The sequence below is a fragment of the Amblyraja radiata genome, chromosome 17 (assembly GCF_010909765.2).
Source record: "Amblyraja radiata isolate CabotCenter1 chromosome 17, sAmbRad1.1.pri, whole genome shotgun sequence".
NCBI classification, from domain to species: domain Eukaryota; kingdom Metazoa; phylum Chordata; class Chondrichthyes; order Rajiformes; family Rajidae; genus Amblyraja; species Amblyraja radiata.
Window position 1 is genome coordinate 37,746,244 of NC_045972.1, and position 21,191 is coordinate 37,767,434.

The 21,191-nt window shown below is 43.4% G+C and overlaps 1 protein-coding gene across 1 annotated transcript in view; it reads left to right on the forward strand.

Annotated features, from left to right (window-relative positions):
- Positions 1–9,351: 9,351 nt before the first annotated feature.
- rspry1 (ring finger and SPRY domain containing 1) overlaps positions 9,352–21,191 on the forward strand; it is a 42,003-nt gene continuing 30,163 nt past the window's right edge. The window contains exons 1-2 of the mRNA XM_033036193.1: positions 9,352–10,165; positions 19,896–19,948. Of these exons, the coding sequence (XP_032892084.1) occupies positions 9,768–10,165; positions 19,896–19,948 (451 nt within the window). The 5' untranslated portion in view covers positions 9,352–9,767. The remainder of the gene's footprint in view (positions 10,166–19,895; positions 19,949–21,191) is intronic.

The window sequence follows — 21,191 nt, forward strand, 5'->3', positions numbered from 1 at the left end:
TTAATGTACGGGGATCGCTGGTCGGTACGGACTCGGTGGGCCGAAGGGCCAGTTCCCGCGCTTTATCTCTTAATTTTTTGGGGAGTCCAGAAGCAGGGGCCACAGTCTAAGAGTAAAGGGGAGGACATTTAAAACTGAGATGAGAAAAAACTTTTTCACCCATAGAGTTGTGAATTTGTGGAATTCTCTGCCACGGAAGGCAGTGGAGGCCAATTCACTAGATTAATTTTAAAGAGAGTTAGATAGAGCTCTTGGGGCTAGCAGAATCAAGGGATATGGGGAGAAAGCAGACACGGGTTACTGATCGTGGATGATCACAATGAATGGCGGTGCTGGCTCGAAGGGCCGAATGACCTTCTCTTGCATCTATTTTCTATGTTTGTATTCAATGGCCAAACCAAGCAGAACTGAGGCATGTTTGCCAAAATCAGTGGATCAGATCAAAGAACTGCAGATGCTGGAAAAATCGAAGGTAGACAAAAAATGCTGGAGAAACTCAAATAATGCTGGAGAAACTCAAATAATGCTGGAGAAACTGAAGAAGGGCCTCGACCCAAAACGTCGCCCATTCCTTCTCTCCATAGATGTTGCCTCACCCGGAGGTTTAACTATTGTCCTTGTGGGTGCCGTTGTTTATCAGCTTCTCCAACTACGTTTCACTGAACTTGGAAGCACATTTCCTCTTCTCTTGCAGAACAGGGGCAGCCACATCTTTGTCATCAACATTCCAGTAGCCATAGAAACATAGAAATTAGGTGCAGGAGTAGGCCATTCGGCCCTTCGAGCCTGCACCGCCATTCAATATGATCATGGCTGATCATCCAACTCAGTATCCCGTACCTGCCTTCTCTCCATACCCTCTGATCCCCTTAGCCACAAGGGCCACATCTAACTCCCTCTTAAATATAGCCAATGAACTGGCCTCGACTACCCTCTGTGGCAGAGAGTTCCAGAGATTCACCACTCTCTGTGTGAAAAAAGTTCTTCTCATCTCGGTTTTAAAGGATTTCCCCCTTATCCTTAAGCTGTGACCCCTTGTCCTGGACTTCCCCAACATCGGGAGCAATCTTCCTGCATCTAGCCTGTCCAACCCCTTAAGAATTTTATAAGTTTCTATAAGATCCCTTCTCAATCTCCTAAATTCTAGAGAGTATAAACCAAGTCTATCCAGTCTTTCTTCATAAGACAATCCTGACATCCCAGGAATCAGTCTGGTGAACCTTCTCTGCACTCCCTCTATGGCAATAATGTCCTTCCTCAGATTTGGAGACCAAAACTGTACGCAATACTCCAAGTGTGGTCTCACCAAGACTCTGTACAACTGCAGTAGAACCTCCCTGCTCCTATACTCAAATCCTTTTGCTATGAAAGCTAACATACCATTCGCTTTCTTCACTGCCTGCTGCACCTGCATGCCTACTTTCAATGACTGGTGTACCATGACACCCAGGTCTCGCTGCATCTCCCCTTTTCCTAGTCGGCCACCATTTAGATAATAGTCTGCTTTCCTGTTTTTGCCACCAAAATGGATAACCTCACATTTATCCACATTATACTGCATCTGCCAAACATTTGCCCACTCACCCAGCCTATCCAAGTCACCTTGCAGTCTCCTAGCATCCTCCTCACAGCTAACACTGCCCCACAGCTTAGTGTCATCCGCAAACTTGGAGATATTGCTTTCAATTCCCTCATCCAGATCATTAATATATATTGTAAATAGCTGGGGTCCCAGCACTGAGCCTTGCGGTACCCCACTAGTCACTGCCTGCCATTGTGAAAAGGACCCGTTTACTCCTACTCTTTGCTTCCTGTTTGCCAGCCAGTTCTCTATCCACATCAATACTGAACCCCCAATGCCGTGTGCTTTAAGTTTGTATACTAATCTCTTATGTGGGACCTTGTCGAAAGCCTTCTGGAAGTCCAGATACACCACATCCACTGGTTCTCCCTTATCCACGCTACTAGTTACATCCTCGAAAAATTCTATAAGATTCGTCAGACATGATTTACCTTTTGTAAATCCATGCTGACTTTGTCCAATGATTTCACCACTTTCCAAATGTGCTGCTATCCCATCTTTAATAACTGACTCTAGCAGTTTCCCCACTACCGATGTTAGACTAACTGGTCCGTAATTCCCCGTTTTCTCTCTCCCTCCCTTCTTAAAAAGTGGGGTTACGTTTGCTACCCGCCAATCCTCAGGAACTACTCCAGAATCTAAAGCGTTTTGAAAGATTATTACTAATAATAAATTTATTTTTATTTTATTTATTTATTTTTTATTTATGGGCGCCTTTCAAGAGCTACTTCCTTAAGTACTCTGGGATGCAGCCTATCTGGCCCTAGGGATTTATCGGCCTTTAATCCATTCAATTTACCCAACACCACTTCCCGGCTAACCTGGATTTCACTCAATTCCTCCAAATCCTTTTGGTCCCCTGCTATTTCCGGCAGATTATTTATGTCTTCCTTAGTGAAGACGGAACCAAAGTAGTTATTCAATTGGTCCGCCATATCCTTGTTCCCCATGATCAACTAACCTGTTTCTGACTGCAAGGGACCTACATTTGTTTTAACTAATCTCTTTCTTTTCACATATCGATAAAAACTTTTGCAGTCAGTTTTTATGTTCCCTGCCAGTTTTCTTTCATAATCTATTTTTCCTTTCCTAATTAAGCCCTTTGTCCTCCTCTGCTGGTCTCTGAATTTCTCCCAGTCCTCCGGTATGCTGCTTTTTCTGGCTAATTTGTACGCATCATCCTTCGCTTTGATACTATCCCTGATTTCCCTTGTTATCCACGGATGTACTACCTTCCCTGATTTATTCTTTTGCCAAACTGGGATGAACAATTTTTGTAGTTCATCCATGCAGTCTTTAAATGTCTTCCATTGCATATCCACCGTCAACCCTTTTAGAATTAATTGCCAGTCAATCTTGGCCAATTCACGTCTCATACCCTCAAAGTTACCTTTCTTTAAGTTCAGAACCATGGTTTCTGAATTAACAATGTCACTCTCCATCCTAATGAAGAACTCAACCATATTATGGTCACTCTTGCCCAAGGGGGCACGTACAACAAGACTGCTAACTAACCCTTCCTCATTACTCAATACCCAGTCTAAAATAGCCTGCTCTCTCGTTGGTTCCTCTACATGTTGATTTAGATAACTATCCCACATACATTCCAAGAAATCCTCTTCCTCAGCACCCCTGCCAATTTGATTCACCCAATCTATATGTAGATTGAAGTCACCCATTATAACGGTTTTGCCTTTGTCGCACGCATTTTTAATTTCCTGTTTGATACCATCTCCAACTTCACTACTACTGTTAGGTGGCCTGTACACAACACCCACCAGCGTTTTCTGCCCCTTAGTGTTTCGCAGCTCTACCCATACCGATTCCACATCCTCCAAACTAATGTTCTTCCTTTCCATTGCGTTAATCTCCTCTCTAACCAGCAATGCTACCCCACCTCCTTTTCCTTTCTGTCTATCCCTCCTGAATATTGAATATCCCTGGATGTTCAGCTCCCAGCCTTGGTCACCCTGGAGCCATGTCTCCGTGATCCCAACTATATCATAGTCATTAATAGCTATCTGCACATTCAACTCATCCACCTTATTACGAATGCTCCTTGCATTGAGACACAAAGCCTTCAGGCTTGTTTTTACAACATTCTTACCCCTTATACAATTATGTTGAAAAGTGGCCCTTTTTGATTTTTGCCCTGGTTTTGTCTGCCTGCCACTTTTACTTTTCGCCTTTCTACCTATTGCTTCTACCCTCATTTTACACCCCTGTCTCTACGCTCACACATTTAAGAAACCCTTTCCCTTTAACTCCATCCTCCACTATCCCATTCGACACCCCACCCCCCTTATTCAGTTTAAAACCACCCGTGTAGCAGTGGCAAACCTGCCTGCCAGAATGCTGGTCCCACACCTGTTAAGATGCAATCCGTCCCTTTTGTACAGTTCCCCCATACCCCAAAACAGATCCCAGTGATCTAAGAATCTAAATCCCTGCCCCGTGCACCAGTTCCTCAGCCACACGTTCAGGTCCCGTATCTCCCTGTTCCTGCTCTCGCCAGCACGAGGAACTGGAAGCAAACCGGAGATAACAACCCTGGAGGTCCTGCTTTTCAGCATTTTTCCGAGCTCTCTAAAGTCACGCTGCAGAATATTCATCCCCTTCTTTCCGACATCGTTTGTGCCAACATGCACTAGCACTTCCGGATGTTCACCTTCGCCCTTGAGGATTTTCTGCATTCTGTCCGTGACATCCTGGATCCTGGCACCAGGAAGGCAGCACACCATCCTCGCATCCCGTCTGTTGCCGCAGAAACCTCTGTCCGTACCTCTCACAATGGAGTCTCCCACTACAATGGCATTGCCTGCCTTAGGCCTTTTTGGTTTTGGCTCAACAGCCCTATTCGCATCACAAGCCAGTCCGCCGCCCAGTGTAAACACCTCTTCTGTCCCGACAGCTTCTAAGTGGGTGAACCTGTTCACAAGAGGTACAACACCCGGGGACGTTGGCATTCCATGCTTCCCTCCCGTTCTCACTGGCTCCCACCTTCTCTCTTCCAGTACCTTAGGTGTAACAATCGTACTGTAGGACTTGTCGAGGAACGACTCAGTTTCTCGGACGAACCGGAGGTCATCCACTTGCTTCTCCAGTTCCTCAACGCGGCCCTTCAGGAGCTCTACCTGGATGCACTTCTCGCATTTGTAGCAGCCAGAGGCACCAGCGGTGTCCTTGACCTCCCACATACTGCAAGCATCGCACTGAATCAGCTTGCCTGACATCTCCTTCTTTCATCTCTACCTCTCAAGCGTATTGCGTGGTCTCCTCTCCTCAGCCTCCTCGCCGAAGACTCTCGAGCCAAAGACTCACACTTTTCTCACAGGGCCGCTCGCTAAGAGCCGTCTTGCTTAAATTGACTGATAAATTGCCTGATTTACCAATTTACAAACCAAATTCCTCAGTTTTCAACTGTTTTCCCAGCTCTGACTCACTTCTCTCCTCCCACTTGGGCTAGAGCCAATCAGTCGTATCTCTTGCTAACCTCCTGCTGCTGTTGCTCCCAAAACTGCAGCAGTTCGGGGTGTGGTGCTGTTGAGAATGTGTGTCTTTAAAGTCTGGCTGATAAACTCTTATCTGTGTGGCTGTGCTCACAGTGACATGAAATTCAACTGGAACTTTTCCGTAATGCCCATTAAAACTGAAACAGTGTAGGAAGGAACTGCAGATACTGGTTTACACCAAAGATAGTAAAACTCAATTCAACCGTTGTTAATTTTACTATCGCTTCTTACTATATTTTAAGTAATTGTTGTAAAATGTGACTAGCTTTAAACATGTATCTATAGCAATCGTCCCTGGTCTTATCACATACTATATATTTCTCATTATATCTGAATGCTTTTTTCTGCATTTTTTTTGTCTTCTACATCCCTTTAACATATTATTTAATTATATAGAACTCTGCAGATAATAGATTGATTTAATATGGGGTTTGCATTATAAATGATTCTACCTGCGATGCATGCAATGCTTCGTTGATCTGCTTCACATCAGATTTGGGCAAACATAACTGAGAAATGTTTGTTTTTGCCACTAATTCCCAGTTAATAGAACCAAATGATTGGGAAGTTCCTTCCTGCAATGAGAGTAACAGGAAAGTAACCGTGAATGAGGATTTTAACTGAATCTTTTTGTTCCCACCCAATGACACCAATTATCATATCCCCCTCATTGTCTCTGCTCAGTTCTATTGAGACTAATATTTTTAATATATATATTCTTGGTAGTCTTGAAATCTCCCACATGAAGCCCATTCAACTGTTTTAGTTGTACCCAGAAAAATATAATTGTACTTTTTTTTTCAATGAATTGGTTAAATTGTATTTACCTCCAAAATATCCAGAGTCAGCACAGAAAGAGGCAAGTTTCATGCAACCACAAGAGATAAAACATTTACGGAATATAGGTTTCTTTCCATGTGAATGTTGAATGTGAATGTTTGAGATCTCTTATGTATCTCATATATTTATTATAAACTCTGCAGATACAACTGTATAATACTGCAGTCAGTTTTCATTATTTTTTTCTTTGAATATCATTTACTTTAGAAGAAGTTCAGGATGATAGTGCCTTTACGTAGGTAGTTGGTAAAGTGCCTCAGGATGGGAGAGATGAGTGAACCAAGGAATCTTGGAGAGCGTGGTCTGTGTTGAAAGTGGTGGAGATGGGAAGATGCGACTGGTGGTGGGACTACATTGAAGGCACCATTGCCTGTCCCTAACCTCCTCCCTCACCTCCGGGCTTACAGGGGAGAGGGGTTTACTTGCACCTTTTCCGACCTGGTCTATTGGTGACAGCTTTTGATTAGTAAGGATGTCAGGGGTAATGGGGCAAAGGCAGGAGAATGGGGTTGAGAGGGAAAGATAGATCAGCCATGACTGAATGGCACAGTAGACTTGATGGGCCAAATGGCCTAATTCTGCTCCTAGAACATGATGTGGCCTCTTGTACGTCGATGTGCATAGACTAGACAACCACTTTGATAAACACTTGCGATCTGTTCACAAGGATCTGCTGGAGCTCGGTTGCTGAACATTTTAATTTCCCTTCCTATTCCGATACCTACCTGTCTGCCCTTGGACTCCCCCACTGAGAGTGAGGCTACACCAAACTTCTCATGCACCCATTCAGCAATTCCCCTTCTCCTTCTGCTCATTTATTTTCTCTCCGTATTCCTGAAGCGAGGAGAATGCGGAGGAAGTATGGAGAGGGGGAGGGTTTTGTTGTTACCTAAAATTGGAGAATTCAATGTTTATAACGTTGGGTTGTAAGCTACTCAAGCAGAATATGTGTTTTTCCTCCAGTTTGCAAGTGGCCTCAGTCTGGTAATGGAGGAGTCCCAGGACAGAAAGATCAGTACGGGAATGGGAAGACATGTTAAAATGGTTAGCAAAATGTATTGATGTTACTTTAACTCTTTTATTGATCGACTTCCCATTAAACTAAGTCTGGCCTCAAATTCCACTTGAGGACGTGAGCAAAATCTTGGCTTGCAATTCAACGCGGTGCTGTGGGAGTGAAGTATTGATTAGATTTGGTCTTTTACATGAGGTTAAAATTAGTTCCCATAAACCCACTCTTTCAAGTTTGTAGGTTGGTTACCAAAAATTGGAGAATCCAATGTTCATACCGTTGGGTTGCAAGCTACCCAACAGAATAGTTCCTCCAGTTTGCATGTGGCCTCACTACGGCAATGGTGGAGGAGCCCAGGACAGAAAGGTAAATATGGAAGAGGAGATAAAATGGTTAGCAACTGGGATATCCAACAGACCTTGACGAACCGAGCGCAAGTGTTCAGTGAAATGGTCGCCTGGTCTATGCATAGTCTAAGCATAGACTAAATGCTAAAGCTGTGTTGCCTTTGGTTTGGAAATGCTAAAGCTGTGTCGCCTTTGGTTTGGAAATGCTAAAGCTGTGTCGCCTTTGGTTTGGAAATGCTAAAGTCAAAAAGGCACAACAGAGGATGTACTTCCTGCGGCAGCTGAGGAAGCACAATCTGCCACACGCATTAATGGTCCAATTCTACACGGCCATCGTAGAGTCTGTTCTCACCTTCTCCATCATGGTCTGGTTTGGCTCAGCCACCAAGCACGACACCTGGAGGCTGCAGCGAATCGTCTGATCAGCAGAGAAGATTATTGGCTGCAACCTTCCCTCCATTGATGAACTGTACACTGGAAGGGCCAGGAAGCGAGCGGGCAAGATCATCTCTGACCCCTCGCACCCTGGCCACAAACTCTTTGAATAACTTCCTTCTGGAAGACGACTCCGGACTGTCAAAGCTGCCACAGCCAGACATAAAAACTGTTTTTATCCACGAGTAGTTGCTCTACTCAACAAGCAAAGATTTGTAGCCTCCCTTTGATCTGGTATTTTGTTGGTTCACATGCTTGATCAATGGTGTTTTATCATTAATGTCTTATTATTATTAATGTTTAGTGTTTTCTGAGTCATTCGTAACTGTCATTGTTGTTACTTGTGGGCAGAGCACCAAGGAAAATTCCTTGTATGTGAATACTTGGCCAATAAACTTACTTACTTACCTACTTAAAGCTGTGTCGCCTTTGGTTTGGAAATGCTAAAGCTGTGTTGCCTTTGGTTTGGAAATGCTAAAGCTGTGTTGCCTTTGGTTTGGAAATGCTAAAGCTGTGTTGCCTTTGGTTTGGAAATGCTAAAGCTGTGTTGCCTAATTAAAGTTGCCTTGCCTTGCCTTGCGCTTTATATTGATTTTAGAAAAAAAACACTATCACGTACGGCTGTGATTTATGGACATCTTACTCAGTCCCCCTCCTACCGAGGATTTTTCCCATCGAAGAAAAATTGGTGGAGAGGTGGAATGTTGCGTTGGGGGACAAGCCCTCCTGTGTGACTTAGTCTAGTGCTTAATATAGTTGACTTGGAGCATGTACTGATGGATGAATAATTATCTAAATATGGTCAGGTCTGCATAATTTTACATGCAGGAGCAAAGCTAGGAGCCAAAGCAGGATGGGAGAAGATAGATGCGTCAATAGTTGTGTGGAGATGAAGTAATTGGTAGCACAAATAAGATAATTTTAAATGCCTTGGGTTCAAAAATTAATAGCTGGATCAAGGTAGTTTTGCAGAGGTGATGATGGATTGGAAGATAGCAAAGGCATTTTCCAACTACTCAATGGGGGGGAGCAATGAATTACAGTAAAGATACCTCAAATCAGTATGGAAAATATATATATATAAAATTATATTTATAAGTGGCAAAAAGGATGGAAAGGAAATCACAATATTATTAAGCAAAGACAACATGATTGCATGGAAGGGAAATTCGGCTTAACAATTGTATATTGAGTTATTTTAACGGTGCAAGCAGCAGATAAAGTGGAACTAAGGTATGTAGTGCGGTAAGTGATAAAGTACAATGCAGTTGGTGTCCCTCGTGGGATATTATTAGCATAGGCACCGAAGATTCCCGCATTTGTGCAAATACTTCAGTGTAAATCAGCATCTACAGTTGCTTACAATAAACTATGTTATCATATATTGAGAATTGGAAATAAACAGAAGGAAGTAGTCATATTTGGATGGCTGACGCTGACTATTGGAGTGATGTGACTCCAGCACTTTGTGTCACTTTTTTTGCAGTACATTTCTTTTTTCTTCCCCCATCACTCATCTTCTTCCAGTTGTGTGTGTAAGACACCTTCAAAGGATGGGATTGAATGAATGGCGGGCTGGGGCGGGCGTGGCGAGAGAAAGCCAATCGGAGGGGGCTGGAGCTCGGGGCACGGCGCGGGCCTTTTACAAATAGACGGCGAACGGTGGCGGCGACACCGGGCTTCCCGCTTGTGGGCGGCGGAGACGACGACACTGAGTTTCCCGCTTGTGGGCGTCCGCTGGAGACCAAAGGGAAGCGACACGGCGGCTTGTTGATCACCGTAAAGCGGTGGGTGGAGGCGTTTCCTCAGACTCCAGCGGGGCGGGGCAGCGGCGGCGGCTGTTGCAGCTGGTGATTCTTTATATTTAAAACAATTAAAGCGATGGCGGCTACGGCGGCGCCCGGGCCGTCGGTGTCGGTGTCGGAGCTAAGATGGCGGGCGGCCTGGTGCCCCGGAGCGGGAGTCCGCCGCTAGAGCCGCACTGACAGGCCGGCGCCCGGGACAGGATGGTGACGCTGTCGAGGCGGCTGCCTTCCTAGATGATCGTAGCGGCCTGGACCATATTCCACGCCACTCGGAGCCTGGTGCGAGGGTTTCTCCTTTCCCGAGAGCCGCCCGGCGCTGCAGGCCGCATGGGGAACAGCTGCGTGTGTCGGGAGGACAGCGACGCCGGCGAGAACGCGGCGCCCCCGGCCCAGCGCTGTCACCAGCCGCCCCCTCCTCCGCCGCCATCCTCGTCCTCTTCTCATCATCGCCAACATCACCACCCCCTTCACCAGCATCACAACAACGCCGAGGGCGAGCCTAGGAGCCGCTCCCGGGAGCCGGCGAGGCCGCCCAGGAGGGGTCGGGGGCCCCACGAACCTCGCAGGAAGAAGCAGAACGTGGACTGCCTGGTGCTGGACACGCTGGCTGTCATTCGCACACTGGTGGATAAGTAAGTTGCTTCGCTCTCTCTCTCTCTTATCTGCCTGCAGTCGGGCTCCCACTTCTTCTCAACCCCTCCCCATCCCGCCACCTTATTTTGCATCTCGAGGGTGATCAACGGCCCTGAGGAGGTGGAACAAAACGTAAGAAGTTCCAAGTACTGTATTTGGGTCGAATTTGGGGAAGTCTGACTGCCTTGAAGTTTTTCCACACATCTTCTATGTCTAACTTTAGGGTTGGGACAGACGGGAGTTCTGTCTTTACACCCGGAAGGATTGAGCCGCCTGTCAAACTTCTATTGTCAATTTTAAGTTTTAACTTTACTGTATCGGGTTGGCAATGGCAATACAACACAGCCCAGGTTTACCCAAGTGCAGTTTAGAATAATTGAGAAAGGGATAATTGAAGAGGTGAAAGTCATTTTCTCTGATGTAGGAGCCACAGTTTTCGATTTCTCAGAAATGCTTTATGGGAACTTTAATGGAGTTATGATTCATTAATGATGAGTAAAAGGCTCCACCCAACTGTGTACATGAGTGAACTCGGATCTGATCAAACTCGCATCTGCACTGGTATGTTCTCCAAGTCCATTTTATTTGTGAAAATGCAAATTGTGGAAGAACCCAGCAGGTTGAACAGGGGATGTTTCGGATCGGTACTCTTCTTTGGATCTTTTTAATTTCTGATAGGACAGTAATAATAAAGAAATTTAAAACTTATTGTTATGCAAATTGTGGCATTCTTCATGATTTTAGTGACCCCCATTGCCAATTTGGCATTTGTGAATTTGTGCCTTTTGCCCAGTAGGTCAGGCAAAGCGAGAAACATGTAAAGTCAATGATTCTTCATCAGATTCAATATTTTCTTTTTAATCAGAGTTTCAGCACATGCAGATTTTTGTTGAATTTCTACTTGAGTTAACAGAATTTTATTATGAATGCAGACTTAAATAGTTTATTATTTATTTACAAATTTGAAAATATGTAGAGTCATGCAGCACAGTAATAGCCCCTCGGCCAAAATGACCATCTCAAAACCCAGTCCTAAATCCCTATAAACCTTTCCTATTCAAGTATCCGTCAAAATGTCTTTTGCATGCTTTTGCATCTGCTTCAACTGCTTCCTCTGGCAGCTCTTTTTTTTTTAAAGGTCAATGTGTGCACAAAGGTGAAACTAGATGTCATATTAAAGAGATGAATTGGAAAAGGAGATGGATATTTAGGAGTACAGGGGTATGCAAATATTTTAGTCTGAATGATCTAATACTGGTTTACAGATTATAGTTAACTTGTATGACAGATATTCAAAGGCTAGCTTCATCAGAATGTTTTTCACAAGGGCATAATCCAACACTTACTTTGAGCATGTGAAAGAGTTTGTGTGAAATTAAAATAACTTTCAAGTAAAAGCGAAATGTTGGCTGGAAATGTGAAATAGAGCATGTTCTGGAAGTGCATAACAGGCCAGGTGGCATCTGTGAAAGATGAAATGATTACGTAGAACTTATACCTGCACTTCTCTCAAGCCTTCCAAAACTGGAATAGTGTTCCCTGGACCTTGCTTTTCTCCACCCAAACACGAAACTCAATCACGAGTTCCCATATTTTCTATTACAATATCACCAATACACACATATCCTTATGTTTAACTATTGTGAAAGTATTCTTTTGCTACAACTGTAGTCCTTGTGCTTTTCTCATTTACTTAAATGACATTTGCTCCCCTTTTCACATCCTTTGCAGCTGCAAGAGACGTAACACCTGCCTTTTTATTTCTTCCTTTTCCAAAGCATCTTCAAATAAAATAACAGTTTCCTCTAGTACTTGCCATTTAGTATGCATTGTTTACAATTGACTGTGCTGCATTTAATGTTATGATGTACATTTTGCAATGTGGCGATCTGGTACAAATTGTTCGACTGAGTTGTGGAAAACATCCATTCATTCTCAAGAACTTGAGCTTTTGTAGGTCACTTTATTTCTTTTTCACACTCTGACCCTGGAATCTTGCTTTGTTCTAATGTAGCTGCAAAACAATGAAATATTTTGAGCTGGACACTTTTACACAAACTTCAACTACTTGAGATTAAAAAAAATATTTTCATTTCCCAAGACTTTAATTTCCTAATTAATCCTATTATCACCCCAGATATCTTTCGCTGCTCTTTTCTATTTTCCTGCCTTCCTTGTCTTCTACATCTTAAAACTTTATTAACTTGCAGAATTTATTTGTTTTATTTCAGATTTCCAGCATCCATATTTTTTATTTTTCCTCTTCTGTTCTGCCACGTATTTCACAAGATGCAATTGAAAGAATCTGCAGAAGTTGTCTCAAAAGCTCCGTCTAGTAGGGAGTTAATAAATCATGATGGTGGTGTTGGGGCTCCTGAAGAGCATTAAGGTGGATAATTTTCAGAGCCTGCAACCGCAAGAAATGCAACACCTGTCCCTTCACCTCCCCCCTCGACTCCATCCAAGGTCCCAAGCAGTCGTTCCAGGTGCGACAAAGGTTCACCTGTATCTCCTCCAACCTCATCTACTGCATCCGCTGCTCTAGATGTCAGCTGATTTACATCGGTGAGACCAAGCGTAGGTTGGGCGATCGTTTCGCCGAACACCTCCGCTCAGTCCGCAATAACCTACCTGACCTCCCGGTGGCTCAGCACTTCAACTCCCCCTCCCATTCCCAGTCCGACCTCTCTGTCCTGGGTCTCCTCCATTGCCAGAGTGAGCAACAGCGGAAATTGGAGGAACAGCACCTCATATTCCGTCTGGGGACCTTGCGTCCTTATGGCATTAACATAGAATTCTCCCAATTTGGCTAGCCCTTGCTGTCTCCTCCCCTTCCTTAACCCTCTAGCTGTCTCCTCCCACCCTCCCATCCGCCCGCCCTCGGGCTCCTCCTCCTCCTCCCCTTTTCCTTCTTTCTTTCCCCCACCCCCCATCAGTCTGAAGAAGGGTTTCGGCCCGAAACGTCGCCTATTTCCTTCGCTCCATAGATGCTGCTGCACCCGCTGAGTTTCCCCAGCAATTTTGTGTACCTTCGATATTCCAGCATCTGCAGTTCCCTTTTGAACAATCTTCAGAGCCTGATGGGATCTATCCCAGGTTATTGAGAGAGGGAGGGGGCTGCAGGGTCCTTGAAGATCTTTATCTTCTCTAGCCACAGACAAGCTCCTGGTGGACTTGCCAATATTGTTATTGGAGAGTAGCCAATATTGTTACTTTGTTGAAGCAATGAAATAGATAGAATCGAGAAATTATAGACAGGTGAGCCTCGCGTCATTAGTTGGGAAGCTACTGGAGAGGAAGGAGTCTTCCGAATAGGATTTCGTTGCTTTGTTAGAGAATGATATAATTAGGGACAGTGAGCATGGCCATTGCCTGTGCCAGGTCATATCTCACGAACTTGGAGTTTTTTGAACAGGTGGTGAAGATATCTGGTGGATGTCTGTTTTTATATTGAGGAGTTTGATGAAATCCTTCAAGTTGACTGATCCAGAAGATTATGATGAGTTGGATACATGGTGACTTGGTTGTTTGGATTTAGCAAGGGTAATTCATAGAAGGCAGGATTGCGAAGTTATTCTCACTAAAGATGTAATGATTTGGACATAATTGTAAATGGGTTGGTTAATAACTTTGCAGACAGAACCATGTAGAGACCTCCCGTCTCTCTGTCCATCTGGATACCTCCTCTTCCCTTCCCCCCCCCCCCCCTTCTCCTGCTACCCCCTCCATCTCACCGATGACCCCACTCCACCCTGAAAGATGTTGGCGACTATGGGAAAGGAAGAAGAGGAGGAGGTTGAGGTGGAATGGGGAACAGACAAAGCGACGGTCGACGGGTAGAAGTGGCAGCTGATGAGCGGCGAGGGAGTTCCACGGTGACCAAGCACATCCTATCGGTGGTGGCGGCCTGAAGAAAGTGCTGTCTTCGGGGGCTACACCATGAGCCGCAATAACAGTAATTTCCCCCCCCCACCCCCCCCCCCACCCACACTTCCCAATGGTCTGCAATGCTGGAGTAACTCAGCAGGTCGGGCAGCATCTCTGGAGAACATGGATAAAGTGGGGTTTTGAGCCGGGACCCTTTAGGACACAAGAGATATTCCATAAAGGTCCCAAACCTGAAATATCATCTATCATGTTCTCCAAAGATGCTACCAGACCAGCTGTTTCACTCCAACACTTTTGTCACTTTTTTTTAGTAAACAAGAGCCTGCAGTTCTTTGTTTTTCCGTGATAAAAAAAGGCATATGATATCCTTGCCAGGATAGGTTGGGGCATTGTGTATGTCAGGAAGTTATATGGCAGCTTTCTAGGGCTCTTCTTAGGCTATATTTGGACTATTTTATGCCGTTTTGGTTGCCCTATTAGAACAAGAATGTGGAGGCTTTTGATAAGATGCATAAGAGGTTTACCACAATACTGTCTGGATTAGACAGGATTAGCTGTGAGGAGAGATTGGACAACCTTGGATTTGTTTTCTTCCTGCTTTACCTTTGAAATGTTGCATTTACCTTGCCTAATCTTTCATATTTTTCTAACAAGTTTGTGCTACCTTTTTCCAGCATTGAATTTCATCGACTGTCTGCATTTTCTACCCCTCCAGTTTCTTCCTCTTCCCCCCCTCCCCCACCCCTTGAGTCTATTACTATTCTCTCAATATTTACAATGCTCCAAATTATGTCATTGCACATGTCAAAGTTTTCTGCAATGTTCCCAAGACATTAACAATACAATACAATACAATACCATTTATTGTCATTTGAGCCTCAGTGAGGCTCAAACGAAATTCCGTTTCCACAGCCATACAAACAAAGACAATTTCCTACAGACATACACACAATTTAATTCACACAAACATCCATCACAGTGGGTTCTTTTCTCTCCCCTGTTCTCCATTTCTCTCCCGATATCCAAGCCCCAGGCGGGCGATGCTAAGTCCCACGGCCATTTTAGGCCGTGCCGGGCGATGTACGGCCCCGCTCCCGGTCTAAAAGTCACAATGTTGGAGCCCCCGGCGGGCGCTGTAATGTCCCACGGCCAAGAAGCCGTGCCGGGCGACGTACGTCCCCGCTCCGGGTCGTTCCAACCCCACGACACGGGCTGGAGAAGTCGCGTTGCGGGAGCTCCGGGAAGCGGTCTCTCCACCCGGACCTGCGAGCTCTCGATGTCCCAGTCCACCGGACCTGCGGCTGCGTTGCTGGAGCCTCCGAGCCCCAGGAGTCGAGTCGCAGCAGCGAGTCACCACCGCTCCCCACGCTCCGAGGCCGGCCAGCCCCACGATGGTGAGTAGTCCGCAGCTCCGCAGTCTCCCGAGCCCCCGGGTCGTTCAGGTTGGAGGCCGCTCCACGGTGCTAGGCCCCAACGACAACGGAGACTCGACAGGGAAAAGGTCGGGTCTCCCGGACAGGGAAGAGATTTTAAACAGTTTCCCCCGCCCCCCACATATACACATTTAAAACCAGTATTAAAAAAACACCAACACTACATTTAACTAGACAAAAAAAAAAAAAGACAGACAGGCTGTAGGGGCCGCTGCAACGGGTGAGTCGCGCCGCCAAACAGATTCTAACGCACATTAGAATGAGCAAGGGGCTTCAATAAACTAGTAAATAATGAAAGTAAATCTATCAGATCACTCGGGGAATGCATATATCAGATGTACTGTTTTTGCTGGCCTATCTCATTTGTAAAAGCAATCAAATTAATGATATGTTGTTTAAATCAATAGGTAGCTCTTGTTTCTGAGGTAGAGTCTTTGCAGCTGAAATTTTTAAATGGAGGTATTGTCAGCTATTGGGTTGAAGTATGTAACCCTATGATATTCTTTCAAAAAAAGAGCACATATTACCTGGAGTCTTGACCAATTAGTTGAAGAACTTGCAACATTACATGTGTGCTACGCGGGAATAATATTTAATTGGTGGGCAAGCTCTTTCCGGATGTCCCCAAGTGATATGATTAGTGATGCATTAGCAAAGCTTTTCTATTGTAGGGAATCTCTGGTATCTTACAATAGTGATATTATCATGCAGGGTGGAACATTGTATACAGCATCAAGCAATTAGTTTCTGTGGGGCATCTGAGGAAATTTGAAGATACCAAATTGAATAAAAAGCTTGTGTCAGTAGCAGTGGAATATGTTTTTAAATCTGCTTGTCTCACTAATGTCTTTTTAAGGATTGAGGTGCATTATCATTACCATTGCATTATACCACACCCACTAACACAGCTAGCCAACACAAAATGCCGAGCAAACAAACCACTTTGTTTACTAAGAAATTTGGGATGCTCTGGCTATGCCAACCAACAACTATAAGCAAGGTAGACACAAAATGCTGGAGTAACTCAGCGGGACAGGCAGCATCTGATTCCTTCTCTCCACAGAGATGCTGCTTGTCCCGCTGAGTTACTCCAGCATTTTGTGTCTACCTTTGATTTAAACCAGCATCTGCAGTACTTTCCTAAATAACTATAAGCAACTGATTTAAAGTGAAGAATTAGCACACATCAAACAATGTGAAAGCAAACTTGAATGTGTCACTGAGTTGCCAAGACAACATTGTTTTTTAACGTTAGCTTATCAAAGCTGAGTTTTGGGTTTATCATTGTCATGTGTGCCAAAGTATAGTGAAATGCATTGTTTTGAATGCTGTCCAAACAGATCAGTTATACCATACATAAATACAAATCAAACTGCAGTGCATTAGGTCGAGCAAAGGGGAAGTTACAGAATGCTGAATATAGTTTGGCATTGTAGCACATAATTTCCTTAGACAAAGTCCAATGTCCACAATTGGGTGGAGGTGAATCGGACAGTACCCTAGCTTGTGGAACGACCATTCAGAAGCCTGATAACAGAGGGGAATAAGCTCTGATGATGCACACTTTCAATGAGTCTGATGATGCACTGATGATGCGTCTGATACACTTTCAATGAGTCTGATGATGCACTGAGAATGAGTCTGATGATGCACACTTTCAAGCTTTTGTGTCTTCTGTAGACAAGAGCGAGGAAAAGAAGGAATGACTAGGGGGTTAGAGCCAAACTTTCCATGGTTAAGGGAAGAGGGACATATTACTGCAAGGGAAGAAGCATATTATTGCTCAGTTCACTTGGTAATAGGCCTTGGGGGGCACACTGCTGAGACCCCACATCTTGAACAAACCAACAGAGATGGCTGATATTTTGAGTTTGCTGAGAGAATTTTTGTTTCTCTTCAATGCATTTAAATTTTCCATTTTTAAATGTCATTTAATTTAAAACAGTGAAACACAAAATAATAGACATTAAGCGATAAACAAAAAAAGGAAGCATTCTTCCAGATCAAAAACCTCCATGAAATATGTTTTTAAATCAGTGAGAATGATTCTCTACCATAATGCAAGAAAACCTCTGCTCATTTGTCCCAACCATTATCTTTGTGAAATTATAGAGCCATACAGCGTGGAAACAGGCCCACTGGCCCAACTCGCCCACGCCAACCAAAAAGCCCCAACTACACTAATCCCACCTGCCTGCAAGTGGCCCATATCCTTCTAAACCTATCCAATCTGTGTACCACTAAATGTTTCTTAAATGTTGCGATAATACCTGCCTCAACTACCTCCTCCAGCAGCTCATTCCATACACCCAACAGCCTTGATATAAATAATGTAAAACTTGCTCAAGATAGCCGTTACAGGCATTCTACATCAATGTGGAATAACCAATGAATGTAATAGATTAGGCAAGTGAATTTCTGTCTTGTTTGGAAGTGCTGTTATGTCCCTGGATAAGTGGAAGGGAACAAGTATAGCACTTATGGTTGCAACTGAAAGTGCGGGGCAAAACTGTAGGGGGTGGTGTAAGGTTTGAGCAGACCTTGGAGTCATGGAACAAATTGTCCCTGCAGAAAGAGGGGCGAAGACTAGCGGAGATATGACTGGTGGCAGGATGCCTTTGGAGCGGGCAAAAGTGAAGGATCATATGTTGGATGTGGAAGTTAATGGGATGTCAGGTGAGGACGTGTAGCAGGGGAACGGTAGGCAAAGGATGCCAGAGTAGATTTGGAATTAACCTACTCTGGGACCCTTTCACATAGCCAACAAAACAACATGCAAGTGTGCATGCCTGCACCTTCGTAGAAAGTGGGAAAACTTAAAAGAGAAGTTATTGAGGGCAATAACTTTATTGTCAGCACGCTCCCATGCAGCTCGGGATGTTAATGGAAAGAATGAAGGGAAACTGGTTGTGTTATGTAGTACAAGACTTGTGCAGGTGATTTGCCTTCCTCACAGTTTAGCCAATAGTTTGCTTAAACATAACTATGCTTGAATATAGTTTGCTCTTGTTATTTTGATTACCTGCAGCATAGATGATCATAAACATACAGCACAAAATATCTACACTGAGCAGCAGCCACTTATTTACACTAATCCTGCCTTTTAATCCCCTTTTTATTTTTGCCCTATTTACAAATGAGCAATGCCACCTCTAGATTCCAGTCTTCGCCTACACACCAGCTGCAATTTATAGTGGCCAATGAACATTCAACTTGCACATCTTTGGGATATGGGATGAAATCCTCATGGTCATGGGGAATATGCAAATCATATGGACAGCACCTGAGGTCAGGATTATAACTGGGTCTTTGGTGCAGTGATGATAATAATGAGAAAACCATGTCCCTTTCTAGTTTAAAGGGAAGGGGAAGAAATGAAGCACATACAATATGTATAAGCCTTGCTATGAAACAGACTTGCCCATTAAATAGAGGTTCATATTTTAGGATGTGAATTAACTCTGTGATATTGCACTGCTCCAAGATTTTGGTGTTGATTCTGTTCAGTAAAATTAAAACCTACTTCCCATTGATCCAGGTGCTCTCTCCAGCAACTGAACATAAGAAGGGTTTTGACCCGAAGCATCGACCATTCCTTCTATCCAGAGATGCTTCCTGGCCCGCTGAGTTATTCCATTTTGTGTCTATCTACAAAGCTACCACATGTATCAATAGTCAAACTTGTGATCTCATTGACATTGGATGGTGTCTTTTCAGATCATAAAGTATATGATGTACATTAGGTGTAAAAAAACATATGCTGATGATTAGAAGATCTGACATGTTTATTCTTGAAAGTAGAAGGATGATTCATGTAATTAAATTGGGGATGAATTCGTAAGCAGAGTTGTGAAATCTGGGCTGTCTGGAAAGATAAGTAAATATATTAAAAAAATATTTAGTTATGTACATCTTTAAATATGAAATGCATTTCATCTGTGACATTTGAAAGTGTAATGCTGGCTAAATGCTCCAGTTCCCAGTTATTTTGTGTTTTCATTTCCATTGCATCAATTTGCATTACAACAATTTTCATTGTGGCTATCTGTAAAATGCAAATGGTTAGTCATGATTTGGGATGCACCTTGTTGATTTTTTTCCTGAGAGCCAATATAGTCACCGTCTTGCTGAAAATACATGGTTAGTGACAAAGAGTTGATTGCATTTGATCAAATAAAGTCTATGTATTGTAAAATGCAGATGATTCATTGTTAATTTAATCAGTACATTGTACAGTACATTGTTAATTTAATCAGTACATTGTACAGTACATTGTACAGTACAGTCAATAAAAAATTATGTGTAACCAAAAGAGCTTCCGTTAAGATTTGTTTCTGGCTTTCGATAATTCCTGCAGATTGTGACTTTTGGTACAATATGCTGAGTAACTTTTTTTTATTTCTTTTAGTGATCAAGAGCCTCCATATTCAATGATCACCTTGCATGAAATGGCAGAAACAGGTAAGTACTGAACTTAACTAAATAAGTCACTAACTTCATGCCAGCTGAGTTGAAAATGAAATAGCTCATTTAATTGCTTATTGCTAAGTACACAAAATAAAACTATTAAGTTCAAAATTCTAGGTGACAATCGCAATTATTGCTATGAACCCAAATAAAACACATGGATCAATCAATGTCTCTCAACACGCATTATTTGAATGCATTCTCAATTTTCATAAATACCTCTCCTTTTCCCTCCTCGTTGGACAGGGGCATTAATGCTGCTTGTGGTTTCACTTCAGTAATAAAATAGTTTTTTCCCGCAAAAATAGAATTGAAACTGTAGAGCATTCAGCTTGTAACATAAATTTGATACATGAGATTTAACAAAATATATAAACTTCAAAATGCTTTCAAACTGCCCAATTATGTTAACTTGGTTCTGAATGATGGTCATGCTGGAGATTTAGTCATATGCACAGTAGATACGATTCAACAGTATACTGTGCCCTTCATAATGTTTGGGACAAAGACCCATCATTTATTTATTTGCCTCTGTATTCAACAATTTGAGATTTGTAATAGAAAAAAAATCACATGTCGTTAAAGTGCACCTTGTCAGAATTTAATAAAGGCAATTTTTATACATTTTGGTTTCACCATATAGAAATTACAACAGTGTTTATGCATAGTCCCCCATTTTAGGGCACCACAATGTTTAGGACTCAGCAATGTCATGTCAATGAAAGTAGTCATGTTTAGTATTTTGTTGCATATCCTTTGCATGCAGTGACTGCTTGAAGTCTGTGATTCATGGACATTACCAGTTGCTGAGTGTCTTCTCTGGTGATGCTCTTCCAGGCCTGTATTGCATGCCTCTCTTCAGCATATAAAAGGCATGCTCAATTGGGTTCAGATCAGGTGATTGACTTGGCCACTCAAGCATTGACCATTTTTTTGCTTTGAAAAACTCCTTTGTTGCTTTAGAAGTAGGTTTGGGATCATTATCTTGCTATAGAATGAACTACTGACCAATGAGTTTTGAGGCATTTGTTTGAACTTGAGCAAATAGGATGTGTCTACACACTTCAGAATTCATTATGCTACTACCATCAGCAGTTGTATCATCAGTAAAGATAAATGAGCCAGTACCTTCAGCAGCCATACATGCCCAGGCCACAACACCCCCACCACTGTGTTTCACAGATGAGGTGGTATGCTTTGGATCTTGAGCATAGAAACATAGAAAATAGGTGCAGGA